This window comes from Cyanistes caeruleus, chromosome 12 (assembly GCF_971803275.1).
Source record: "Cyanistes caeruleus chromosome 12, bCyaCae1.hap1.1, whole genome shotgun sequence".
In the NCBI taxonomy this organism is placed as follows: Eukaryota; Metazoa; Chordata; class Aves; order Passeriformes; family Paridae; genus Cyanistes; species Cyanistes caeruleus.
In genome coordinates this window covers 12,853,224-12,881,170 of record NC_141712.1, presented here as the reverse complement: position 1 = coordinate 12,881,170, position 27,947 = coordinate 12,853,224, and the positions used below count along the sequence as shown (strand labels likewise).

The 27,947-nt window shown below is 39.7% G+C and overlaps 2 protein-coding genes and 2 long non-coding RNA genes across 30 annotated transcripts in view; 2 read left to right on the top strand and 2 right to left on the bottom strand.

Moving 5' to 3' along the window:
• The window catches only part of ESRP2 (epithelial splicing regulatory protein 2), a 168,701-nt gene extending 164,114 nt beyond the window's left edge, over positions 1 to 4,587 (top strand). For 11 of the 24 annotated variants that reach the window (XM_086847261.1, XM_086847262.1, XM_086847265.1 and 8 more), the window contains one exon: positions 3,203 to 4,587. In XM_086847261.1, the coding sequence (XP_086703387.1) occupies positions 3,203 to 3,361 (159 nt within the window). In that variant the 3' untranslated portion in view covers positions 3,362 to 4,587. Of the gene's footprint in view, positions 1 to 224; positions 337 to 3,202 lie in introns of those variants that run through there. The other 13 variants (XR_015275269.1, XM_086847274.1, XM_086847276.1 and 10 more) reach the window with 2 other exon arrangements.
• Positions 4 to 7,141, bottom strand: LOC111934574 (uncharacterized). Its single transcript, XR_002867270.2, has 2 exons — positions 6,156 to 7,141; positions 4 to 5,971 (listed from the first exon to the last, which is right to left on the bottom strand). It is a non-coding gene; the product is annotated as an uncharacterized LOC111934574 (long non-coding RNA).
• Positions 6,159 to 22,148, top strand: LOC147650856 (uncharacterized). 2 transcript variants are annotated; one of them, XR_015275287.1, is made up of 3 exons: positions 6,159 to 6,657; positions 20,241 to 20,329; positions 21,026 to 22,148. It is a non-coding gene; the product is annotated as an uncharacterized LOC147650856 (long non-coding RNA). The 2 variants fall into 2 exon arrangements; XR_015275288.1 differs by having other exon boundaries at positions 6,174 to 6,657; positions 20,971 to 22,148.
• NFATC3 (nuclear factor of activated T cells 3) overlaps positions 22,143 to 27,947 on the bottom strand; it is a 64,673-nt gene continuing 58,868 nt past the window's right edge. For all 3 annotated transcript variants that reach the window (XM_086847254.1, XM_086847255.1, XM_086847256.1), the window contains one exon: positions 22,143 to 25,618. In XM_086847254.1, the coding sequence (XP_086703380.1) occupies positions 25,494 to 25,618 (125 nt within the window). In that variant the 3' untranslated portion in view covers positions 22,143 to 25,493. The remainder of the gene's footprint in view (positions 25,619 to 27,947) is intronic.

Sequence of the window (27,947 nt, the reverse complement as noted above, 5' to 3'; positions counted from 1 at the left end):
CAGTTTGGAACATTCCCCATAAGCATTTACTTTATTTCTACATCCAGCAATACAATTAGTATAATTTTTATCTTACATAGAAGTAGTTTCTGTCTAACCAGTGTCTCCTGCCAGTTGTTACAGCTGATGCTCTTAATTGTGGTTGCAAATGATGGTCTGTGTGGCTTTCTGTGCCAGACTGTTCCTTCTCTTGCTGATTGTCCCATGTCACACTTGTACTGTAGTATGCACCTGATGACTACAATGGCCTAATTCAGCTGAGCGATCAAGCCAGGAGTGTGTTACAAGCACCGAAAGAGTGGGTCTGTTTGTAACTCTTTGTAACTTCTGAAGAAGGTAAGATGTGACTGGCAGAGCCTGGGCCTCCAGAGGTGAATGGGAAGGGAAAGAAGGGCTTGGTGCTACAGAGATCTTTGCTTGTGGCTTTTCCCCATTAGTAGCTTGCATTGAGATCCTGGTGTTAGTCTTTCTGCTTCAAAAATCAACTAACCTAAAGAAATGTGCTGACTGTGATCTGTAGCTGATGGGGCAACAGTGGTGGAGGTAGTGTGATTGCCTGGTTCTGCTCAGATGGCGTGTTCAACTTCCAGAAGGCTTTGTTAATGCTTGTATCTCATGTGAACCTTTCAGTCTAACATTTTCCTTTTAGGAGAGTGGTAGAAGATGATTTTTCCCACTGATATTGCTAGAAAGTACACACAAATGAGTGTGCAAAAACCCCCAGACCTCTGGCTGTGTCTTTTCTGTACCATATAACTGGCTAGAGATTAGTACCTCTCTTTCTTGATTTCCCTAATGGAATGTGAACTATTACATTAGTTTTTTCAAAAGAGGTTTTTTGGGTATAGCAACTTTCTAAAGCAACTAATTAGATTTTCTAACAGTAAACTTGCCTGCATTTTTGCAACTTACAGATAATTCTTAAAGAAATTTTGTTATGGCCTATGTGGAGTACATGATGCCACAGTACTACTGTATTCCATTCAAAACGCTACCTACTAGTACATTTTGTTTTTACTTAAGAAAAAAGCCAAATAACCTTTCAGTTTAAAAATGATAATCACATACTGTGCCTTGAGAGAATGACTTTGATAGACAAATGTACTTTCAGTAACAACCATCAACTCAGTTGTTTTCAAATTAGTTATTTTCTGGTGTTGGATTTATAGAGAGCAGATAAACTGCATGGTCTGGTGATTAACTGAAAAACCAGATCAGCAATTGGTTTCTACTAAGTATGATATAGAAATCATTGACTGATTCGTGAAGTAGCTCAGTCTAAATTCTAAGTGGTACAAAGTAGTATTATACAGGTACTACTCTTATAGAGTAAGAAAAAGTCCAGGAAAAAGGTTAGTGTGAATCTGAATCTAATTTTAAAACACACATGTGCATACATAAAATCTATTTGTCTAGAAATATCTATAAATAAGAATTTAAACCCAGTATGTCTTAAAATGAAGCTGAAGGGATTCATTTAGCTCTTTTCATTATGTTGCTTGCTGAATGTATAGACTTCAATGCTAACTTTCTGTGCAACTCTTATAACATGAATTTCCAGATCCCTACATTAGTATTACACCAATACTGCTATTTAAACTTGTTTTAAAGCTCTTCTCTGTGTTCAGAGAACTGTATTCCATGTGTGTTTTCAGCTGACTCTGAGCTACAGTATTAAAGTTCTATTCTGGACTGAGAGTAAATGAGTTGATCCCATATGGATTAACAGCAGAGAGTTGGTTTCAAGAAGAGCATCTTTTAGCTCAGACTTAGCTCAACCCAAGTTGTGCACAGCTTTCTCTGTGAGAGAGGGTTACTCTGAAATAAACCAAGATTGGTTCAAAACTAGAAGCTCTAGTCTTTAGACATGATGTTTTAATCTGTTTTTGGATTTCTTTCTGCATGCTATATCTTGACTAACTTTAGTTCTCTAAGAAATAATAGAAAGTTACTATTGACTGTCTTATGCATGCTTTCAGTTTGTAAAGTGTCCTGTTGCTTATATTTTAAGAATATTTTTACTGCCTGCTCAGTGTTTGGGTGAGTGAAGCTCTGGCATCCACTTGCTTTATTTTCATATGTTTGAATGTCAAGCTGATATATGATACATATGATATATGATATGAATGAAATGCTATTGGTAATAACTGAGAAGTCTGCTATTTCTTGTAGTATACCAGACACACATAAATTCTACAGAAATGAAACACTTAAATGTTTTAACCGTTTATAAACTCAAGAGCACATATGTCACATGAACGTAACTTGAATTGTGTTAATATTCATGAAACTGGTTGGTTTTCCAGCATAGCTTTGTCTGACACTCTTTTTCAAAGAAAAACTAACCTTGTATGCTGAGCTTTTGATCCTTCAGTCTCTGATTTTGAAACTTCTCTGGGATTCATTTTTATCCAACAACCAGGAGCTCCAAACTTAGCTTGGAAGAATTTTCTGCATCTTATGGAAAATGGATGGGGTACAATAGGGCTGACAGTGATGTCTGCTTTGAACTCAGCAATTTGGAGCTGCTTTTTAAGACTTTATGAGGGCAAATGCCCTCAAAAGTAAATCAACTCCAATGACTAAATAATCTCATCTGCTAGCCTGCATTTTCTTAGCCTTGTTAAAATTACAATAAATATTTAATTCAGTTGCACTGCAAACAAATTTCACTTAATTTTTCTGAAAAATCTACCTGTGTTGAGTTCAGCTCATTCTCCCAACACAGAACTTATACAGCTTTTATTTTTTTGCATGTGTGTTGTTACTTGGTTTTTTAAACTGTGTGTGAGTATTGACATGCTTTAATAGCCTTTGTCACTTGGCCAGTAGTCCATATAGTAAAAGAATTATTCATGCATGGACTTCTTGCTCCATTTAACATCTAACTCTCTCCTTTTATCATCCTTTAATCTCAATTGCTTCTCTAGCAAAATTTTTTGCACAGAATTATGCCTACATTGCTGTATTCAGCACACCAGCAGAATAAGAGCTGCTGCTGTTTGCCAGGCTAAAAGCTGGATTTCCTTTCATCTTTGATTCCTTCTCCTTCCCATTCTTAACATCAGGATATTTTCACCATGAACATAGGAGTGGAGTGAGCCAGATGCACTAAAAAATACACCAGCATTAAAAACTGCATTTCCAGGTGTTGTCTCTGGTCTTAATAGCTTTTTTCTTTTGTCTTCTTGTACCACTGCAGCTCCAAGCAGATTCCATCCTCATGCTTTACAACTTTAGTGGCCAGCCCAGTGGCGAGGCATTGGTGACTTTTCCAAGCCTGGATCTAGCTAAGAAAGCAGTGGCTGAGAGAAACGGACAGCTCCTGGGAAGCCGCTGTGTACAATTGTACCTGGTCTAAATGAACACTCTCTGGTGGATGAGGAAAGGATGTTGCACTCAACACCGTGCCTTTTGCAAAATAAGTCTTCCCTTGCCACCCAGGCAGCAACAAATGTGCCTTTTCAGCATAACGTGTTGGAATGCAGCATGGTGCATGTCCTTTTTAATTTGAAAAATGGCATCTCCTATGCCAAAGGTAAAGTGAAACCAAACATTATGTAGTTAATTTACTTAATTTCTAACGTACCTGTGTAAAAAGAAGCAAAGCTGCTCCTGGCATGTAGTTAATTCTGAAGACAGTCCAATTGCACTTCAGCTACCACAGCCGCGGGCAAAACTTAGTAGCATTTGAAGTGGAAAACGATGCTTGAGTCATTCAGATTCTTCTGTGTTTAGTTTTTAAGAGTTTACACTTGACAAAGTGTCTCGTTCTTGTAGAGTTTAAATGTCTTTAGAAAGGTCTTTTGGAATGCATGGCTTACCCAGTTCAAAGCGTAGATCATATTGATTTTTGTTTTGTTTTGTTTTGTTCTTGACTGGAAAATATCAGGATGCTGGATCCTGAATGAAATTGTGCTTTTTCATGTTTTCATTAGACATTGTTTCGCAAAAGCCATATTTGATCTTCTTACCAGTGTACTGCTGCCAATGTATAAAGCAAAAAAAATAAAAACAACAGCAAAACCAGAAAAATCTCCTCCTCCTACACATAACTCCCTGCCCCAAACCCCAAATCTTTTAATCTCTACAGGACAAAAATGGCACATAAACCTGAGTACTAATAAGTTATATTTTTTTATTTAAGCATAATAGCTTTCAGATACTGTATTAAAGATTTTGCTCTAGTTTATGTGCATGCAATTTGTTTACATCTTTAAACTACTTTATTTGTATATTATGAAACAGCAAGATATGTTGAAATCTGAATTCTCTAGTGCATGCTTTTTTTCTTTTTTCCCCTGTGTGTATATACATAAGCTAGAAGTACTTTTATGTCATGTAGCATGTGTTTAAAAAAAAGACATCTGCTGTAGAAGCACTAAATGACTTTGTTTTTACTGTGCCTTACTTCTAAACCATTCCAAGTGCAATACCAGCAGAGCAAAATGTAATTAATTCTGTTGTTGACATGTTCATGGATGTCTGTATTGATCTTTTTTGTTAGTGTACAATTTGAGTTGTACTTTAAAGAACTGAATGATGTATGCTTCTTTATATTACAATAAATAAAAGAGATGCTTACGATGTGCATTGCCTTTTGAAAGTAACTTATGCTTTGGTTTAACATATTTTCACAGAGCATCAGTCTTTGATAAATAGCCTTACACACTTTTCTCCTAGATTTAGATGAGCATTTGTACTTTGTGCCAGCGGTGTGACGTCTTTTTTGGGGGTTGTGGTGGGGTTTTTTTATGGTTTTTTGTGAGATGTTTTTGTTTTCTTTGTTTTGTTTTGTCTTTCTGCATGTTCTAGTAAGGCAGAAATCTGTATGACGCTTGCTTCTCTTGTAGTGCAACACATTTTAGGCAACATGAAGTAACTGTTTACATGTTTAGTGTTCTCTTTCTGTTGCCAGAGGAAACAAAGTATTGAACTTGAAATTGTGTTCATGTTTGCGTTTAATTGACCTAATGGGTCATTTGCTTTTCTGTGCAACCCAAAATGCTACGTTTAAGTCAAGATAGAGCCAGTCAGCCTTTTTGTAGTGAAAATGGAGAAAGGGGATGAAATCATATCAAGATAAGAGGGTCTGTTTCTCTCTAGTCAGACACATCTCATGCCAGATACCAGTTCCTCATCAAAACCTCCCAAATTAAGTTTCAGCACAATCAGGTGGGACTGCAGGGAAAGATTTTTCATTATTTTTAAGTGGAAGTGTCTGCACTAATCTGTTTCCAATATTTGTCTTGGTGAAGTCTACCAAAAATCTTACTTTTAAAGTAATTTGAATAGTATAAAGGATTGCACAATGGTAATTAACATTCTCATTGTGCCTTGGAGGAAAATTTAGTAGCTGTGTAGTCCATTTATTACACACATTTATTACAGTCTGCCATAGTCCGGCTGGTCACGACTTTGCAGGCTGTTGAAACATTCTCATTTTTCCTCTTATAAAACCCGTATGGAATTTGTGGTTTTCTGCTTCCTTGGCAAGTTGAGGCAGGGCTGGAATGGCGAGCCTCGGTCGCATCAGCGATGCTTAGATGTAAACATTCCCCTACTAGTTTAACACCTTTATGGCTTAGTTGGCAATGATCACAGTTCTGCTTTGGAGTGCAGCTCCATGCCCACGTCACAAACTGCAAACAGGCTCTGCCATGTGCAGAACCTGTACCTATCACTCACTGCTGTTTTATTCTCTGTTTAGCATGAGATGATGGAAACCTGTTGTAGAAAATGAGCTTGGGGATGTTTCAGGCTGTGGCTTTGTGTGTGAACCCTGACACACGGGACACGGGACCAGTGCAGTTTTTCGCAGTTATCTGTGTAAAATGACTGCACGGGCAGCGGCAGCATTTTGGGTAGACCAAAGTCCTTTGGGTGGGGGTCTGACAAGAGACCAGGCCTGGGGATGTTCTTCTTCTGAACTTTAACTTTCTTGCTCGTACTGAAAATTCTGTGGTCTTGCCTAAAAAAAGAATAAAAGAGAAAGCAATAAAGGGGACCTTTATTTAAAAACGAATGCTGCTGGCATAGAGCGGTGGCTGGGGCAGCAATCCATCAGGATCACAGAATATTCTGCGTAGGGAAGGACCCACAGAGACCAAATGCCCCCGTAACGTTAGAGGCCCACCCGGGGATCGAACCCGCACCTCGGCGCTATCGGCACCACGCTCTGACCGGGGGCTGATCCTGTGAGGGGACGGTCCCGGCCGGGCCCCCGGCCAGCCGGGAACCAAACTCCGCCAGTGCCGCTTGCTCTGCTCGGTTCTTTGGCTCGGTAACAGCGGTACGGCCGTGCCGAGCGCTCCGGTCCTCCCGGAGGTTCGGCTCCAGGGCCAGAGCGGCCGGGCTGGGCCCACTCTCGGCCTTTGAAGTGTGCTGGCACCGCCCGAGGCTTTGCGCCTCAGCTGTGGGGCTGCGCCGGGCCCTCAGGGCAGGCAGGGAGCCCGCGGCCGCTCAGGGTGCCCACGCTGACCCCTCACAGCAGCACGAGCCACAGGCAGCGCCCCTTTGGAATTTGGCTGCAGACCCTTCATAGCTGATGGGCTCGCTGCAAGTCCAAGAGCTCTCCTTCACAAATAGAAGATAAATACTTGCATCACACATGTTTGGATGATGGCTTTCATCACTGGAGAAGGCTGGGAGCTTGGGGTAAGGCCTAAGTATTTTTTTGTTCTTTGATGAATGCATTTACTCATTGTGACTGACGTTTTAGACTATGCTGTGTTGCAAAGCCTTAGAAGAATAGCATGTCGATTAATAGAAAAATTAGAAAAGCGTTAAGCTTTAACTGTTTCACCAAAGAAGAAGTAAAGTTTGGTAAAGTACTCTGATTTGACTATTACTGTTGTTAAAGAAAAGGTCCTCACACTCGGCCACAAAATTTGATTCTTAAAAAGAAGTTTTTCTCTGCTTGCAATCAGCAAACTCCCTCACCTGCACTTGTGTTGCCATTTTGTGTAACTGAGGAACAGAGTTACCATTGTTTGTATTTCTACTCCTAGTTTCACACTTCTGATAGTGCTGGTTTGGAGGTTCATTTAGTTGTTTCTGCTGCCATTCTCTCGATACTGGTAAATTCACTTAGGAATGATTCCTATGTTGGCCTGTCCCATGGGATATTCCTGCCCAGCTTAGAGAGAAGATAGCTTATTCTTATTATATTTATTGGAGATGAGACTGAAGAGTTTGAAGTGGCCACTCTCTTTCAGTAGTTGCAGCTGTGCATCCCGATCAGGTGTTTCTTGGTGTTTCTTCATTTGCAGAGCAGACTTGCCCAAGACGAGCTTATAAGTTTTGCTTGTTTCTGTGAACTAAGATATTTTCAACAATTATTATATTACTGAAATTCTATTCCTCATTTTTTAAAAAAAGAAAAAAAGATTTTCAGTGCCTTCATTTTTGAAATGTATTTGTTATATTTCATTCAGTTAAAATGAGCTGCTTCTGAAGGCTGGCAGTTTAACCTTTTGGGTCCTGTCTTATATAAAATTCTATTTGGCAAAATCTGTTATATTTTGAGTCTACCACTAGAAGTGTCTTCTAAAAGATGATTTTATCTAAGGAAAGCTTGAAATATTGTAAAGCAGAAAATTCCTGCCAAGGTTTGTCTGTAGTCAATTTAAAATTTCACCTTTTTAGATCTTCTTGTTATAAAGATTTTTTTTTAAAAAAATCCAAACTAAACCAGAGACTTGATTTTCCCCCCTTTTTTCTTTTTATATCATCAGGTAATACTGTATTATTTAGCTGGATATACAGTTGAAATGTAAATATTCAAATAAAGATGACAGCATGTTAATTTAGACTTGCTAATTGAAATTTCTTTTATGCTATGTTATTATAATAGTTTTACTTTAAATACATTTTTTTTAATAGCTGTTATTTGTTGCTTTCTGATGTGCTTGCTAATAATATAAAGTTGACATTAAATAAAATGCCTTCCCTTTTGTAAACATTACTAAGGTGCTGCTGTAATTTTGCCGGTTTCATGTTAGCCGAGTCTTTGAGGGAATATCTTTAGCCGCCGGTAGATGTCCCCTTTCCATCGGGGTTCGCAGGAAGGGCTGGGAACACCACAGCTTTGGAGCCGGGAGCTCCCTGTTAGCAACTGCAGCAGGAGCTTCAGTGCCTGCAGTGCTCTGGCGTCCCTTAGCCTTAAAATCGGAGGTCATTTTGCTGCTCATAAAAATGTTGACTTAAGTTGGTTGTGTTTGTTTGGGTTTGTTTTTTTTTTTTCTCCTTCTTCTCAAATTTGTCCTTGTTTTTCTACTCTAAATGTTTTCTGTGAGTTCATTGATATTCAATATGGTTGCTTTGAAATGTACAAATTGATTTCAAATTGTGAAAATCACAGCTGTATCTGACTGCGTTTAGTCGGAAAAAATTAACTTTTAAAAACAGCTCTACAAAAAGAAATCCATAAAATGGTTGCTAGAAACCCAGTGGCAATGATTGGACAAATGGCGTGCTTTAAGTGTCACCCCAATTGTAATCATACTGCGTTAGACCAAAAATGAAAGAAAAATTACTCTTTAGTCTTCTGGCTTTAGGAAAGGAAACCGTAGATGAGCATTATGATGTCAGGGCTTTCCAGCGGATTACACTTTGTAGCGAGAAGCGGGCGCGCAGCGCGGCTGGAGCAGCCTTTGCTGCTGCTGCTGCTGGCTCCGCTCTGCTGCCGGGCAGGGCAGGGCTCCTCCCGGAGAGCTGCTGCTGCCTCGGGCTGCTGGCTCGGGCCCTCGCTGCTGGGGGCTGTAAACTGCTCCTGGCAGAGAGCGAGTTGGTTGTTCTTGTTGGTTTTAATCCTCGTCTCTCGGGGCATTTCCTTTGGTTAACTGGGAGTCTTTGGGAATTCTCCTTGTGGGGGATCCCGAGAGGTACCCACTCACGCTGTGGTGTGCAGATCATACAGAAGAAGGAAGCGTAAAAACGGGGAGAGGTTTTTAATGTTCAGTATTAGATCTTGAGTTGCTCCAGCACTTGCCACATTTTGGGACTGCCTAATTTTTTCACTAGAAATTGTAAAGGGGGGTTTAGGGGGGTTGCATATCAATAGTTCTGCTATTTAGAAAAAGGAGCAAACTTTCTCACCCACAACCCTTAACCCTCAAACACGGGGATTGTCTTTGTAAATTTCTGTTGCTTTGAAGTCTGGGAACATTAAATAGGGCCTTCTACTGCTCCTAGACCTTCTAGGACATTCTTCTCTTGCTGAGCAATAAATGAAAATAAGAAGAATATGTTGTATTTCATTTGGGAAAGCAGCTTTTACAATAGACCTGACGAAGGTGCAATTGTTCTGGTTTGTACCAATGTCCTGTACTGGTCCCTGCCTTCCAGCTTAGCTGTTACAACATTGTAACTTTTGAAAGGGTTTTTTTGTTGTTGTTGCTATTTGGTTCTAATCATTCCTTGTTATCAGCACTTTATCTTCTGCTTGCTGGAGGTAGGGGAAAAGTTAATGTGCTACTGCAATAGATAATTTGTGTGTGTATATTCCCTTCTAAAATAACTTGAGAGGTTTGAATTTCATGCAAATGTAACTTTAAAAATTTGTATTACTGTGCAAAAATATTTAAAATCTTTACTCTGGGCACACTTAATAATACTTAGAAGTATGTAAGAGCAAAATGAAGGAAATACTGCTATATTTCCTCTTACTACTGCCCACAAGAATAGATGAGAGATGGAAGGAAGCAACAGAATAACTGAGGAGAAGAAAAATGATGCATTTTTGGGGAGGGAGAGCCTAATTAGAATTTTCCTTGAGAAAATCCAAAATACTGATAGTGGTTTATTGGAAAAATCTCTGTTGTGTGCAAGGGAACAGCATTAGAATTTAGCTGTCTTTGCTGCATTGAATAAAAGCTTTTGGGCTTGTCAGGAAGAGTAAGATCTTTTCCTGCTGTTTTCTGAACTTATTCAGTTCAGGGGATCTCTCTGGGACTGCTTTCAGTAGGAATGGAAGGCACACGAAGTTCTGCTGTGGGAGAAATGCAAAGGTGTGGTGGAACTGCACAGTTCAAAGGCTGGCAAGGAACAGGTCCCTCCTCTCTCTGGGCAGGGCATGAGAGGTTAAAGTGAGGAAAGGACTGTCTGAGCCTTATCAGGAGTGTAACATTTGTCACTACAACTTAGTCCAAGGAATTCTTAGTTAAACATGCCCTGAAAATGTGGGACTCATTCCCATTGGATTAGGTGTGCCTTTCTTTTGTTTGATGCAATGCAGTCCTTGTGCAATTGTGAGCTTTACTGTGAAAATCCACACAAGCTACACTGAGTATAATTGTAATAATAACATTAAAATAAAATGTCCTTGAAGAAGTCAGGACTTCTATTTATTGATTTATTTGGTTTTGGGGTGGGGTTGATTGGTTATTTTGTTTTGGTTTTGTTTTTGGTTTTTTGAAAGGCAATGCAAAAACTTAGAAAATGATTAGTTTTTCCTTAGTTTTTACTGACTAGAGGTCTATGCCTGGGAATATAAACTGTCAGGTTGCTTACAATGCTATATGTGTGTGTGTGTGGTGTTTACCTTTTAAATTGTTCTAAAACATTTTATCAAAAGTCAGGTACATCATGTTCTTGATGGGATCTAGAGCACAGGTTGGATGATGATCTGCAGGCCATAAGGAGATTATATCCTGGAGTTAGAGCTGGAGTTACACCTGGTAGTGCTCATTTCTCTTGCTTGTGAGGAGGAGAAGGCTTATAAGAATGGCAGGTTCCATATTTTCAATGAAATGTGGCTTCTGCTTATTGCTAAAGTCAATCGTTTTGTTCAGCTTAAATATATTGGTGATTGATAACAGAGTGTCAGTGGTAATATTTAAAGTGACCTGATCTTACCTTGTAAAAAGTAAGCCCCCAGAAAAGAAAGGATTCCAAATTTTTAGGTTATGGGGACTGTTTTGGAGATGATTTGGAGAAGAAAGAAAATGGTAAGGCTATGGACCTAGACACTGGTGATACATCCCAGAGAGTGTGCTGACAACAGAGGAGTCTGTGAATGCAGTGAGGGCAATATTTTGGGTTTGTGCATTGTTTGGTTTGGTTTTTTTTCTATTCTGTTCACTGGCACCAGGTTCCACCAGTGATTCCTCTTCAGATACAGCTACTCTGGCAAAACAGCACCCTGCTGCTGCAGTGTGGGACTCACTGCAGAGACTGGAGCTCTTCCAGTTACAGAGCAAGTCCAGTGTTGGATATTGTAGCTTCCAGAGGCTGTGCAATGACCAGGATAATGACTCTTTTAATGGTTTAGGAGATGGGATGATTTTCTGACCTGTTTTGAACAGGAAAAGCAGGTTTCAAATGTGCTGAGGAGGCAGCATCAGCCCACACTGCTGGCAGGCTGGGATGAGCCAGTGGCAAAGGACAGCGCTGCTGGCAGACTGCCCTTGGGTTAACTCTGGGAAACTACAAACACAAAAATCAGTCAAAGTGCATTGCAGATTGAACTAAAGCAGCTTTGAGCTGGGCAGGTCCAGAATCACCAGCAGGCTCAGCTGAGTGCAGCTCCATTGGGCAAACAGGAATGAAGTTCCCAGCACAGCTCTGCTCATGTTGCTGGTCTCATGAACTGTGGTCACAACTGATTACAAGTTATAGACTCTAGAATTTTTTGAGACAATTAGGATAAACCGAAGTGGGGGAAAGGAGGGGTTGTTGGATACAACTGCAGTTTGTTCATTGCACGTCTGTCATTGAGCATAAATGAAGGTTTAGCCTCTAGATACGGAGTAGGAAATTGGATTTGAAAACAGAAGGAAGAGCCAAGGAACAATTTTTCTTATGCCAGCACCTCAGTTTTCATCCCTTTAAACAAGGCTTAGTAAGGGGGAACATGCAATATTTGTGTGGATGTTACTGTAAAAGGTTCACAGTTTTGAAGAATAGTTATGGAGCTAGTAATGAAGCAGACACCCTTGGCTCCTGAAGCCCTTGAATTTGTAACTGACATTTGAGTCAGAAATCCTTCAGAAGCGCTATTACAGAATTAGAGTAACTTTTGGATTCTATTTAGCAAGCACATCATCTCTCTTCAGAAATTCTTCTCATTCCTATTATTGATTTCAGGAATATTCAGTATCCTATTTCAGATACCAAATTTTGTGAAGTATACAGGGAAAAAATGGTTTCTCTTTTGCAGACTGTGCCACTGAAAATTGAACTCTACAAACTCTCTATGTAAGAGGACTTGCATATTTTCTCCTGAATGCTCAAAACCGCTGCCATCCCTACCCCCAACTGAACAGTTTTCTCTATTGTTCAGTGTACTCAGGAAAAATAAGATTCTGTGGTTTATAATTCATTTTTATTTTTTACCCACATAAACCATAGGGTGTTTTTTCAAACTTTTATATTAAAAACACTCCATTGTGTGTTCCCCAAATTAACAGTGGAACACTGAAACCCACGAGATGAGTTTTTCAGTACTTTTCTTTCTGAGTACCTTTGGAATATACAGTGTTTTTGAGATCCCTGTTTAGATGGTGGTGTGAGGCAGCAGCTGTGCAGAATGGTAACTGCTGTGACCATCCTCCTCACTGGGAGATGTTGAGAGAATACCAGTGAACCTCTCTTCTCTCCTGAATGGGTTCTGCTGTTGTGCTTTTGGAGTTACATGAAGACATTTCACGCTTGCTGCCCTTCAATCACTCCAAACCTGATAGATGTTTTTCAGGAATGGCAAATAAAACCTAAGATCCCAACCTCACTTCTCCACCGATGGTGAGGTTTGTAAGTAGATAACCATCAGTAATATGGTTAAAAAAACCACCCAAACTAGTACCTGTCACTGTGGTGGCTCTGTAGTGCCAAAAGCAGTAAAGTGTGGCAGCTTCTTTTGGGGTTTTTAGATACAAAAATGGAAGTGGCAATTTATAGTAAAAATGACATTGTAATATAAGTGTGAAGGAAAAGCTTTTGTCTTGCCTTGTGATGCTCATGAGCAGCTGCTCAGATTGTGCTTCCAGAACACCTTTGTGGCATGGTAACCTGCCTCAGCTGTGTTTTGTATTCAGGGGTCTCACACTGGTTTTTGCGTGTCCATTCCCTCTTCAGAACATACCTTGTTCAGTAGGGTGGGCACTGTGCAAGCTCTGCACAGGGGGTATCTGCTGTGGGGTTCTCTTGAACCTCCCCCTGCTTTGCCTGCACACACAGGCTGGCTCAGCAATCTGCCCAGAGCAGCAGCCCAGGTTTGCTCTGATATGCCCCAAGTATAGATTTCATTTGTGGAATGATCTTGTCTGGTTTTGGCCGCATTTGAGTACATTTGAAGCATGATGTTAATATTTAGTCTAAAATTATCTTTGTTTTCCACATAGTATCTCAGTAGTGAATAAGATTAGCAACTTGTGATTTTTTTTTTAACTCACCCCCTCCCCCCCACATAAGTTGTTCACCCTTTCACTCTGAGGCACAAAGAAAGTTGTTTTTTTAAAGTAATTTTTTGTGAACACAGTAAATGCAGTTCACTTCAGACCAATAATCAAACCACACATAGAGCCTTTTGTCTCAACTCTATTAAAGTATTAAAGATAATGTTCTCTTGATAATGCTTTGTGATGGGAAAGCATTCCTCTCTTTCAAAAATGCCTTTGCATTTATCTTACTGCAGTGTTCCCTAAAAGATTGCTAATGTGGAGCTTTATAAATAATCCTTTCTGCACTGCTGTAAAAGTAATTTAATGGACATTTCTGGGAGGACAGGCCTATGGGAAGGTATTTATAGGAAGTATCAAGGGGTGCCTGACAAAGTGAAGTGGATGGTTTGGCTTTTAACGGGAGCTGGGAGAGGAGCTCGGTGTCGATGCTGGTGAGCAGCCGGCTCTGCTGTGCAGGGTGAGCACACTCTGTGCCTCCTGTTCCCAGCCCACCCAGCCTGTTCTGAGAACAGCTCAGCTCTGCAACCCTTGTAAACATTGCTCCAGCTGTGTGAAGCCACTGGAGTGACTGCAGTAGTTGCTGGAAGGCCAACCAAGGCCAGCCTTAATTATACAGACAAAAAAGAGAAAATAATTTAAATGTTCTCAACACTGAGCAAACAACGAAGATCTCCTCTTAACCCTACTACAGCAGGAACACCTTTTCTCTGGAGGACAAGTTTGTTTATGTCCAAAATGGCTCTTCTGCCTAAAAAACCTTCACTGAATCACCAGTCCTACCTGGCCATGCCTCTGAATCCAGCTTCTTTTGCCAGGTTTCTTCTCTCCTACAAAGATTTTTCTGTGCAAAATTCTGCACTACTTCTTAGAAAATAAGTCTATAGAGGGTTGATTTGTTTTGATTCTTCTCACTTAATTTTTTTGAGATATCCAGTGTGGGATACCAGTAATCTGTTTTATGTGAACTAATGTTGCCTTTCTTAAATACATCTTCATCTGTTCCTTTCTTTAGTTTTGCACCTGTTTTGTGGAAACCACCAGTTGTGCAATTCTGGCTTTCAGATAGTACCTTTAGTGGCAGGGGCAGATGGAAGACTTCCTGGGCAGTTGTGCATGGCTGGTGTTGGAAGCAACTGTTTCATGTGGCTTGGATGCTTCTCTACTGCTCTTGGAACAAGAGAGGGACGCCAGATTAATTGTTTATGTATAAATTATTCATTACTTTTAAATTAATAAAACTAGAAGCTTGTGTTAAAAATTTCTAGGGTTCCTCAACCACCATCTGTTAGTTAAGTGAATGTGATGTTGGGGCATAAATAAGGTATTAGGTGAACCCAAGTATCTTTTCATAAGAGCAGAATTTTGTAGCTGGGTAGGAGGACTTTAAATATGAAATAATAGGAGCAGAATGGAGTGAGAAAACACTCTCTAACCAAGAGCTGGTATGAGTCATTGCTGCTGCTGCAGAGTTGAAGATAAGGAAAGCCCCTGAAGAACTCTGTCTTGTCCCCTTCCCACGTTTTCTTCCTCTGGGAATACAGGGAGGGTGTGAGTACAGCATCCTAATCCACCTGATCCTAACTGGGAACTGGTCCTTCTCCTCCTGAGACCAATCCTATATGGACTCATTAAGTAGCATGGAGGGGGAAGAACCAATGCAGCTGAAAGTTCCTTTGGTTTGGGGCTGACTTTAGATGGTGAATTTTTCTGGGAGTAGGGAGAGAAATTGCTGATGAAGCTGTGAATTGCTGAAAATTTGAGTTACAGGAAAGATCAGTGACAGAACAGCTCATGATCAATATGTTTGCAAAGACTGGGACTAAAAGGTGCACTCTGTAACCAATGAGAGTCTAAAATGCTTTCTATATGTGACCTGAAATGTCAACCAAAACATATATTGAGTTCTGGGAATTGGAGATCACAGTACTTAACAGAGATTTTATGTTATCTCTGTGGGACATAGTGGAAAATAACTTGGATAATTGCTTAAGAAAACATTTACCTTAGCAGTCTGCACAAACCCAGGTAGTTATGTAATACCTACTTGAAACTCACCTTTATTACAAGTGATATTTCTTAAATCTTGACTTTTTATTATAAATATTAAACACTCGCTGCATTCCAGCTGAGTGGAAGCTGTCTTCTTGATGGCTAACATGATTTTTTTGCATTTATTTGAAGTACCTAATGATAGAAAGTGGATTAAATACAAAATTATAGCGCAAGTTGTCTATGATAGTGATACTGAATTAGTAGTACATCCTAAGATATCCATGTATCTTACCAAAGGTTGTTCAGTGCTGTGATGTTCTGCCCCATGTGAGCCTTGCAGTTCTAGTGTAGTTTCAAAACCTGAATGTCCAACAGGGTGCCTCCAAACAGCTCCAAACAGGCAAACAGCCACTAGGAATTATTTGTGCTTCTCTGGCACACATGCTGCAACTCTTCCTGGAGCTGTACCTTTTGAAAGGAGAACCTGCTGTGTTGGTATTTTGATGGAGTGGAAGGAGTTCTGGGTGGCTGGGTCACTTGCTAAAATGTCCTGAGGCCTCAATTCTTACATTCACCATGTATGAGGATAAGGAATGCCTTGCAGTTACCTGGATTACTTTAACTAGCGTGAGTTAAGTGTGACTTAGATTGTGAATCTGTGATTAATCATAATGCTCAGAGCAATGGGGTTAGTTGTTGTTTTGTGTTTTAAAAAAGACATAGGAGTAGAAAATAGATAACCAACCAGTCCCATGTCTAGTCTAGTTCCATTTATACTGTGTGATAAAGCTCTCTCTTTAAGCAGTAATCAGCTTTTGCTCTGTGCCCTTCTGATAACCTAACGAAAGGGTTTAGCCTTTGTGTCTTCCACATTTTTGGTGGCATGTCTTTACCTTTTACAGCCATTATTCTCTTTCAAGTCTTCTAGAAGATTTATCCAGGTTTAGTCACACCCATACTGCCTTTCTTACAGATCCTACTCTTAAGTAGGAGAGTTGGGCCACCCTTTTGGTTACAATAAAGGCTGTTTCCCTTCATTACGGTTTGTAAACGTTTCCAGCCATTAAGCATCAGTTCTTTTACTAAATTGCTTAGGTGTTTTGCCTCAATGAGATGTGGAATTCTCTCCCTTCCATAGATGCTGCTCCTTGCTGTTCCACCGAGGCCCTGTGTCAGTCTGTGCACTGAAAGCAGCTGTGGTTCTATCACCTTACTGCTGGCTCCTGAGAGAGACCAGACACTACTGAGCACCACTCGGGGGAGCAGATTTCCAGCCTTTTCTCCTTCATAGGCTGCCCAGCATCTTCTTGTTTTAGAAGTAAATCTCCCCTGGACTCGTCTGTGGTCAGCCCTGGGATGAAGAATTAGCAGCGCTACCAGAAATTCAGGCTTTGCCTTTCAGTTGGTTCATCGTATCTTGGTTAGCTGGCAGGCGTTCCCCTCTCCTAGCTGTGAGATAGTCCTGTCATTAACTGGAGGTAGAAGCAGCAGGGACTTCTGTGGAGTTCGGTACAGGGGAAACTCTGGAGGCTGTGAAGCTCCTCTGGGCCCTGGCTGGTTTAGTGCTGGCAGAGCAATGCTGTTTCCCTCAGTGACCTTCCTGCTTTCAAGATTTCATCTCCTATTCCTGCTTGCTTATGTTTGTTTTGTGGGAGTCCTACTGAGAGTAAGGTGACTCAAAATATACAAATGGAGAGAAATAATTCAAACTGCATGTGATCTTAGGCCTCCTTTTCAGTTGCAAATAGAAAGCTAAAGCTGGTTTGCCATTAACTGCTTGCTTTAAGGGGAATGTTTGTGCCTTTGGAGAACTCACAAAGTCTAACCTGGATTCAGGTGTCTGACCACTCAGACATTGTTTGCCAGAAAAAGAGACTCCAGAGAATTGTCCTTTGTCAGCTTTTTTCTTACCCTGACTTTTCCTAGGGGGAATTAGAACTGCATAGGATCTCTACATTAACTAAATTTTATAACATCCTTGGCCTCACCCCCAAGCTGCAATTTGCCTTCTAAAAAAAAAAAAAAAAAAAAAAAAAACCAATAATCTTAAAAAAAAGTAATTTTGCTGTTGAGAGCCGGATTCTGATGGTATCTATGTGACTGAGAGAGCGCCAGTAACACTGAATGAAGGTTTGATGCTTGTTTTAAACAAATTTGAGAGCTCGGGGGACATTTCCAGAGCAGCTGAGCTCCTTGAATCTCAATAATGTCATTTCTTTTTTGTTAACTCCACCCCTGAGGATATTTTATGTTGCATGGAGCCAGTGCTGATTCTGTTTGCTGGGCCCATCTGCAGCACATCTCTACTGTCTGCAAAATGGCCTTCAGTGAAGCCACCGGAGTGTATTTGAATGAAAGGAACACCGAGTAGCTTGAAAGCTCTCTTACAAGCTGAGTATAAAAACAACATTTAATTGCTTCATAATTTTTTTCTACTTTGATTATGAAAGACTGAGTTACTGTTTAAATATAATATTTAATGTCACTCAGACTAGTTCTGGTTTTAGGTCACATCCTTCCAACCAAACAGGAAATTTTTTTTGTCATAAGTGACAGAATTCCACTTTATTCGTCTGGTCCAGGTGGTGTTTGACCTGCAAAGAGTTCATGTGCTATTGAAAAAAATATTTAGCTTAGTGTAATATATGTGAAAATGATACAAAGTCATGAAGGCAAAGTCTTTGTACGGAGTGGGAGTCTGGGCAGGAGAGCACAAATGGCACAGAAAAATGGAACAATTTATATTGGAATATCCACTGCTTAGCTAGTAATATGCTTAAATCTTGTTTATCTAAAATATGATTTTTGCAGCTTTAATGATGCCTAAAGAGAATATCTAAGAAGAACTTTGTGAGAGATTTTCCTTCTTTCTGCTATGAAGTGGTTGAGGTCAGCCTTTTGTGGGAATGGAAGCCTGTAATTGGAGACAGACCTGCTCATTACCAAAATATTTTCTGTTTTCCCCCTTTTCTCTTTCTTTTGTATGTTTTGTATTCCTCTTTCTAGCTGAGGAAACCTTATTTGTCTCCAGTGTCATTTTAGCAGCTGGATTAGTTCCAAAGAGTTTAGGCTCGGGCAGGCAGCATTCGAGTCTCTCAGCAAACTCTGCTGACAGCCATAAAATGTATGGCTGTGCCTCTCCAAGCCACGATGTCATTCACCCAGGATTTGGCCAGTGTTGGATTGCTTGATATCCCCCATTGTTTGTGCAACTTTTCCATTATAACTTCTGTCAGTGGTGAGGTCAGATGGCAGTGATGACATTCTTGGCATAACTTCTTTTTTCATATCCTTAGAAAAAAATAATCCCATAGTAGCACTTAGTTCAGTTTCAGTATTGCCTTATTTGTCCTATTAACTTGATGGCTTACACTCCTCCTCCAGCTACTGTGACTACAGCCAGGCAAATGTCACAGGGTGGTATTTGCTGTTACTTGAATAAAGTTATCCTTGACCTCTCATATTTGCTTTCTGTTGAAGATTTTATTAGCAAATTTTTATTCCTGGTAAGGGAAGAAATGATGGGAACATGGAAATGCAGAAATGCATGTACTGGCAAAACAGTGTGTGCTGATCAGTGCAGCTGGAGACAGAAACAATTGCAGCAGGAACTGATTACACAGCAAGGACCTGAGCAGGAGCTGCTGTGACAGGCAGGTGTGAGGATTCATGTCTTGTGAGCAACCTTTCCACATGGAGACCTGGCCTAGAAAACACACAAGGTAAAGTTGAACCAATGGCAGTTAAACTGGAAATCTGCACATCTGCTGTCAACTGCAGCTGTTTCTGACCTGCAAATGGTTGTTGCACCTTTATTATGATGCAATTCTCAAAATGGCAAACCTTAATTCATTAAATCATAGAAAAACAGTGCTTTGGACAGGCCATGCAACAGCTCTGGAGGCACTTGTTCAAATGACGGAAGACTAGAAAAATCTGTTCTTGCATTATCCTTAGAGAATTTCCTACTTGAAAACAGTGACATACTGACTGCTAAAAATTTGTCTTGTCCTTTTCCAACACGTTGCAAGAATGACTTGGCTGGTGGATACACCAGGGAGTTCTTGGGATATTTACAAACAGATCCTTTTATTGCTGTGAGAAAAAAATTATGATGTATGTAGGACAACACTCAGCTGTTTTGTGCTGTGCTTGTTGCAGTTGTGCCACCTTGGCAGAGAAGAATCCATCACACCTTTTGTCCAAGCTGTAGTAAATTTAGGAAGGCAGCCCTGACCTTTCATCCCTTGTCCTAAAAACACTCTATGCCAGCCTAAATCCTTAATTTTGGTGTTACAGCCAGAAGCTCAGGTATGTGGAGAAGTTTGGCTTTGGAACTTTTGTCTTTGATTGCAGAATCTACAGTCATTAATGAGTGAAAGTGTTTATTGAGAGATGCTGCAGTTGTTAATGTGTAGAGTGGTTATTGTTTTTTATAATTGCCTATTTTCTAGAAAATATTTGCCTTCCCAACCACCAGGATTTTCAGTATGCTCCTTCCTTGTCTTTCCTGCTTCTCATTACAAGAAGGATCTAAGTCATCAGTCATTTATGATTCCACTGTCACAAGAACTTGGAAGAGTTTTTCCCTTTTTCCTCCAATTTACTTCATATGATACCACTGATTATCCAGCACTGCATTCCCAAGCAATATTTTCATATCAAGTCCTCTTTAGGAGCACCACTTTTCTTTGATCAAAAATTACAGAAAAGAACAAGCACTACAAACATTCTTCCAGCTCTTACCAGCAGGTGTCACAGCAGTGACAGGAAGGAAGAGATAAGTATTGTTTTTTTAAGTTCCTAGTAATAAAAAACACCAAAGAAATGAAAACTTTACATTTGCAGAAACAGCTTGAGAACTTGTATAGCCTGACCTTTCTAGTGGATCAGTCTCTTCAAAAGCAAGATCCATGGAGCATCGAAGTCATTGCAAAGTAAGTATTCTTTTTCTATTTTTTCTGTATCTGTTTTTTTCCTTCTGTTTTCTTTTTCATGTAGCAGATGTTAATAAAGATAACAGTAGGCTATTGTAAAATAATTTCTTAGAGGATCTCTGCAAATGACAATGCTTTTTGTGTGTTAAGAATGACTGATTGATAAAAAATATCCTTTTAGCAAGCAGAATAAAGTTCAGTGCTAACTTCCTTTACCAGAGAAGTCTGTATGCAAAACTGTGCATGAATTTAAATGTATTGAAAATACTTTTTTCTTCTCCATGGCCTTTTAATACCTTAATATTTCACTCCCTACAGCAGTGGCTAATTCCTGAATACTATTCTTGTAAATTAACTGACGCCAAGGGGCAAAGAAAAAAGGTGGGGAGAAAATAGCTGAGTCCTCACCTTACTCAGTCCAGTGGAGCACATGGTGGACTCAGGCCATACAGTGGTATTTTGAGTTAGGCAGGGAAAGAGGTCCAGAAATAAGCAGCAGGAAGAAGACAGCACACGTAATGCTGTAGAATATTGTAAGGAAATACTGGCTACAATATGAGAATTAAAAGGCCTTGATTTCTGCCAGCATTTCCTTTGCGTTTGGGTCCTAAATTAACAAACTTCTCGTTACTCTTCTAAAGGAGCTGATTTTAACAGGACATTCTTTCTCTCTGATTACCTGAAATGCCAAACCAGCGTTTTGCAAGGTAGAAGCAACATTTTCACCCTGCCTGGAATAAAGTCTCGTCTGTGCAACAAGAGCCGTGCGTGTCAGTGCTGAGCTCTACCCGCCCTGGCGTGACTGCGGATCCTCTCCCGTCCCACCCCATCAGCCCGAGCGGAGCAGCCTCCAGCCATTTGCGTCTGAAAGGCGACTTGAACTGACGCGAAAGGCGACGCAGTCAATGGCTTATTGCTGGTGTCGGTGTGTGCTAATTATACCCTGGGTAATCACCCTACAGAACATGTGAACAGCTTTCAAACTGCCGGGGCTATTTTTACTAAACCTCGGCTATATTTACCGTGCATTCGGTTGGTGGCACTCGAGCATCCCCTTTCTGGTGTATTTATAGCTAAAAGCAGTGCTGAAGGTAATGGGCCGGGACACGAGCTCTGGGGGAGGCTAATCCCACCCTGGCCGTGCCGTCCCTGCCAGCCGTGATCCCTGCGCTCCCGCTCTCTCCCGGGCAGGTGAGCATGGGCAGCCAAAGGTCGGAGCTTTTGCTTCCGTCTTCGGTTTGGAACGGTGCCACACCTCACCGGGATCCCAAAGGGCCCATAAGAAACTGCAAGGGAGATAAAAAACCTTTCCAGCAGCACCAAAATCACCGAGATGAGATACACATTGTAAGGCCTGACTTTACTGCTCGATCAGCCAGGATTTGGCAAGTAATTTAAACTTTGTTGGAATTTCACATTTAATTTCAGAAACAGTTTAACTACATCTTGCCTATGACAATATCCTCTCAGGAGCGGAAATTGCTGTTTATGATGAACTCCCTTGAATACATCTGGAAAACTCTTTCAGAATAATCTTGTGATTGTGTAATTGAAACAATGACACTTGTAAATAGGGAAGCAGAAGCATTCTGCAGACCGATACTCTGTCAGCACTGCTGCTCACTTCTTAGTAGGTGGAGGTCCACTGTTGCTCGCTCTAATCTGAGCTCCAAACTATCAGACTTTTTAAAATCACCACTCTTCCAGGCAGAATATGCAAGATCCCTGCCTGGCACAGCTGGTTACCACTGCATCACAAACAGAATTTCTTCCCACTGTATCTGGTTCTGCATTTTAAATAAATGACAGTGTATTTGCATTATTTTTATTTATTTGAACACTATGATTTAAGAGCCTAAATGCAAGTTTTTCCCTTTATTTCTGCAAGTAGCACTGCAATCATAACTTACAAAAATGTTTAAAATACAAAATGTACATGAAATTACAATACAAGGCTCTGTAAACATCTAGAACTTAATCTTTATTGTCCCACATTTTTAAATATAAAACTTCAATTTGAACGATTTTCGAACCTCAAGGAATGACATCCATTATGAGTATCAAAAATAGAGTTTCAAAGCTTTGTATCAGAACAAAACCGTTTTTTCATTCTTTGGTTTAAAAAGGGTGGCAGTTCCCCTGATAACAGGTAAGCTTTACTACAGAAATTCAGATTGCTAGTTTATGGTAATTTCAGAACTCACCCCTGTCCCCCTGATTAATATGCTACCCTTTTATTTTTTTTTCCAAACATTGATCTTTGACCCTCCTTATAGAAAAGCTACCTCATCATTAAGGCTTTCCTTCAGGATAATCTAAATTATTAAAAATTTTTGGAAAAGTTCTTAGGGAGAAGACAGGACTTAAGGGCAAGGAAGTGGATGCCAACAAAATATTAACAGTTGCCGGGTTCTGTTGTTTAATTAAATTTGCATAGTCCAATAGAGATCGTGTGCTTTTTATACCACTAAAATTATACAAGATTAACAGTCTTTATCTACGTTATCACACAAGCTAAAATAAAATTAAGACCCTTGTATTGAAGCTTTTACAAGGCAAATACAAAACTGCTTTAGTATCCAAAGCTATATTTTTTTAAATTTCATTTTTAAATAGGAAAGCATTTCTATGTCTACAGGCATCAAGGTATTTAAAGGCATCAGAAAATTTAGTGCATAGCAACTCCGGATTGTTTGGGCTCCTATATTTTAGGTACAGTGTGAATTCCAGCTACTTGGAGAACTTGCAAGGAGAGTCTGTACCAGCAGGATAAAGGAGCATAAATCCCATACAGTATGAAAAGCTTTTCAGTCAGAATTCTCTTACAAACAACGGTTAATGCAAAAGACCCAAAACATGAATGAAAACTGGAACATGCCTTGCCACCAGCACACAGTCTGAGACAATTACATAGTTTACAGCATTGTGTGGTTTGGTTTGTTTTGAAGGTGTTAAAAATATAAGTAGATGTATTTCTGAGCATGTGAGTTCTTTCTAGGATCTTTAACATATGCGAGTAGAGGACAGAGTAAAGCACCATTGCTGAGGGACAATTACAATATCACACTTTTCAGATTCCAGCCCTGCTAATTATTTCCTGCAGATGTCAAGATTTGCACCACTGAACAGTACATTCACAAAAAGGATGCTTAAGATTCCCAGCAGGTACATAGTGGCCTTACATTAAGTTGTTTGCAATAATTATAAACATCAAGTTAGTAGCCTCAGGCTGCACTCTTAAAAGGAAGTACACGATAAAATTACAATTTTACCCACTTCATATATGGTCTTTAAAAGTTCATGATTCAGCTATTACAGAGATGTGATTACAGCTACTGTAATGGTATTCCTTGGGCACTGACTTCACTCCAGGTGTAAGGTTCTGCCTGTAAAAGGCTCAACAGAAAGTTTTCCCCAGTTGCCAAAATGCAACATCAGTAGAAGCTGTGCTTACTCTCCCAGGTGTTATAACTCAGCACTGGTCTCCACTGTCAGACCCTTTCATTCATTTGAAGTCTACAAAGGGCATGTGCTCCCTATGTGCTAAACTGCTAAAATGGCCACACCTGTCTGAACTGGATCCAATGCAAATATACTTTCTGATTTTCTATTCTTTGTGTTAATTGATTCTTAATTTTTGTTAGATTGTCATGGCTCACCCAAATGAGCAATTAAAAGGAACACCTTGGATGTTCTGAGGTTCCATGCAGTGCTGACCTTCCTCTGCCAAGACTGGTTTACCTCATGTGCTCCATGGAGGGAAGTTCTGTTAACCAGCGATTCCTGGGGGAAGGAAATATGTGTGGCCTCCACAGGCATGGGAGATCCTCTCCATAGCATTTAATTGGGAAGAGATTATTAAGTAACGATGTAAACAGATTGTTTCAAATTCATCAGATTATAGGGATTAGGGAGATGCATCTTCAGAGCACAGCAGGGAGTTTACTGCTGCTGTGATGAATCTTGTGTATTTCTTTGGTAGCTCCTGCTTCGTGCCTTCACAATTAAGCATGGACACATTCTACTGCCTAGCCACTACTTCACAGTAAATTACTTTTTAGCAAACTGACATTTACAAACAGCCTGAATTTAAGGAACTCTAACTGCCATCTCTGTAGGACTTCCAAGTGGCATGGGTTGGGCATACAGCATATAAAATATACAGATGTGATCAAATGATTTATTGCATTGAAAACTTGAATGCCACTGAGTTGGTGGTTTCAAAACCATATTCTGCAGGGATAATGGAAACATTTAGATCCTCAGCAAACATTAAATTTTCTCCTGTATCTAACATGGCTTTGATGTTGCTGTTCTTTAATCTAAAATCCTACTGCTCAAATTTGATTACAAATGTAACTTTCTAAGAAAAAAAGCTATTTCAAGAAGGAGCCTGTGCTAATAAAGATCAGGAAGATTATCCACGAAGTTATAAAAGTTAAATTTTGGAATGTAATTTCTATCCCAACACTTTCATGATGGAATGGTCTTTTTGCAGCCTATCAAGTAACATCTTCAGTTTATAAACAAGTGCAGATCTACATTTGGCTTTGCTTCCTATGAATCTAAGAAAGAAAACACTACAGTATTCATATACACAACGGCTTCCATGGCATTGGCTTCAGATGACAGGTATGATTTGCCACTGGAAGATCTTATTAGAAAAAAATCAAACAACAGAAGCTTTAAAGGCTTTCCAAAAGGACCAAAAGGTGTTACAAATCATCAGTTACAAACTATACTACCTCTAAGGGCAAGTAGCACACTGAAGATGTGCATTAAATCGTCTTCCACGTTCAGGACTGTGAATATTATAAGAGCAAACTAACATCTCCACACATCTGAAGCACTTAAAATATAAAAGTATTCTATTTAAATGCAAAAAGCAAAGCTTGTTTGTAACTTTAAAACAGTTAAAATATCTGGTGTAGATTCTGTGTGTCCATTTTAAGAAGTCTCTTTACAGCATCTGAGGAACTATAATTAAAATGCTCTGTCTCTACATCAAAAATGTAACCCACTAACAGGGCTTTGCAAGGATCCACTGTTCCAGTTCATAAAGGCCACAGAGTTGGAAGCACAGTAAGTCTAAAGAGGAAGAGGATGAAGAAATATTCAGAGAAACTGTGAAGTTTTCATGGATGTTGAGTTGTTAGCTTATCCGTTACTGGATTCCATCAGATATTCTCGTCTCCAGAGATCCAGGACACGTACGTGCAGGCTGGCTGGCCACTGTTGTTCCATGTGACACTGAGATCTGTGACATATCTCTTCCTATGATCTCATTCACTATAAAAAAAGAAGAAATATTAAAAAGTGACAGTTTTTATGCTTTCCAAAAGGCAGAACTTATCATTATAGCCCTTTTAAAAATAAATACTTTCAGGGCTAAGCCTTGAGGTTGTTACATAACAGGAGATGAATGAGGAGCCTGGCTTCAGGAACAGTTAAGCAAAGGGCGAGAAAAGTCCTGCCATAATCCATGCTGGAGACTCCCTAAGCCCCTTGGAGAAAATAAGCACATGAGTATTCATGATATGCAGGTAACTGAAAGGCACAGCACAGGTCAGGTTAATTGGTATTTCCCACAGAACTCCTTCTGTTCAAGAGTGTGACAAGCACAAGTAACTCTAACAACTCCTGGCTCTTTCAGACCAATTACAGAACTTCCTCAGAACTTCGATTCAGGTTAATAAAATATTAATTTTAAGCACTATATACCTATTAATTGGGCCAGTTTTCTGAATACTTGCATTTCTGAAACCACAATAACTAAATATTATCTGTCAATTTCTTTACAGTGAAGGTTTAGGATGGTCTAATATGCAGGCCAGTTTATGTATCCATGTGTGTCAACTTCAGCAAAGTTTAATCAACTTGTACTATTTAAAAATGACAGACACCTCCACGAATGTGACAAAGTTAACCTAAGTTATTAAGAATTGACAATCTTGGAGTCTTACTCTAAATCCTATATAATTGACTGAAGGGCAACTGAGGCTGAAAGATGATAAAATTATAATTTTAAAGGCTAAAAGTAGTGATAGAAATGTCTATTTTACAAAAATGGAGCTAGGTAATGTTATCAAAGAAAACTGAATAACATTCTACATGGACATGAAAAACATCACATTAAATAATAATGACAAATTTCAGAAAAATATTGGACTATAACCAAGCTCTAAATTACTATTTCACAGAAGCAATGAGTCCTGTTTATTCCCATTACTGAGTGGGCAGTAGGTTATAGTATCTCTTGCCCAGCAAAACTTTGAATAGGCTGAATTAGAGAGGTTTTTCCTTTATCATTGGCATAAGTTTGCTCGGACCTTCTATAAACAGGTATTTAATGGATCTTTTTGTTGACTAAAGACCCTTCTTATGTTTAGAACATTTTGTTCTGCTAATAAGCTGCTTCTGTTGAACATTTTAACAGATTTGGAACTCAGGCTTTTGCTACTTTGTTCTCCATTGGGTAACTTCACAGAACAGTGTTGATGCACTTCACCACCTTTCTTAATGCTTCCTTAATTTTCTGTAGCAGGATTTAGTTTCCTACCAACCATTCCTGTCTGGTAGAAGCATAACAAAATCAATCTACAGGTGGTGTAAATTGCTCTTTGTGTTTATAGCACTGAACAGCTTGAGCACTGACAGCCCTTTGTGGCAGCACGATCCTAAGTGATTCTGAAAGAAAATATATTAATATTGTGAATATGCTGAAGTCCATGTAACATAGAAAATCCAACTCTGAAAAGAGGTTCTGTCTGTATTCTTTAAAGCTGCTTGGGAAAGCATTGAAACCACCTCCTGTCACAGCCCTGTGTGTGATGGAGGATCCATGACTCCATTGCTGCAATGGTTTTCTCCTCAGGAGTGCAAGGACAGCTTGTTACACACATGGTACTGAGCCCAAAGGTTCTAACAGGTCACACACACTATGGAAAAGCCAATTCCCTCAAGCATTACAAGATTTGCAATTTATCTGGCTTCAAAAAAACCTGTCATTCAGTGAACTTAACTGTACTACGACACTGGAAATTGTGTGACTGCAGGTAGGGCACTTTCCCAAGCATCTTTATTAGGCCAACACATTGCATAAGTAAACATCTGCTAAAAAACCCCACAAATTTTTATTTTTTATAGATTAATTTATAGATGATTATTCATAAGAACTGTGCTCCACCAGCTTCTGTCAGGGGATTCATTAGCTTGCTCTAAGGACCTCCAACAGCTCTTATCTACTGAACAGTAGCTTTGTGCAAATCAAGTGGCCCAGCTGTTCAGTACTGCTAAAACTTTCATGAGTGCTACAATAAATAAAAGCATTAAAAATAACATTTTTAAGTCCAGTATTTTGAAATTATTAGTTACTTCCCTTAAGTTTTGATGGCTGATCTGTATCTGTACTAGCACCATTAGCACAAACTGGTCTGTCCTGCACTGTTTTGTAGTTCCCACAGGCAGAGGTGTTTAACTGAACAGCACGTAGCCATTGGCACTGCATTCTCCTTAAAACACATTACACTGAGGACAATACCTGGTCACATGGGGTTTTATTTGCCAAGCTTCTGCAGAAATCATTATGTAGAATATTAAAGCTACAGGTTAGTTTGTG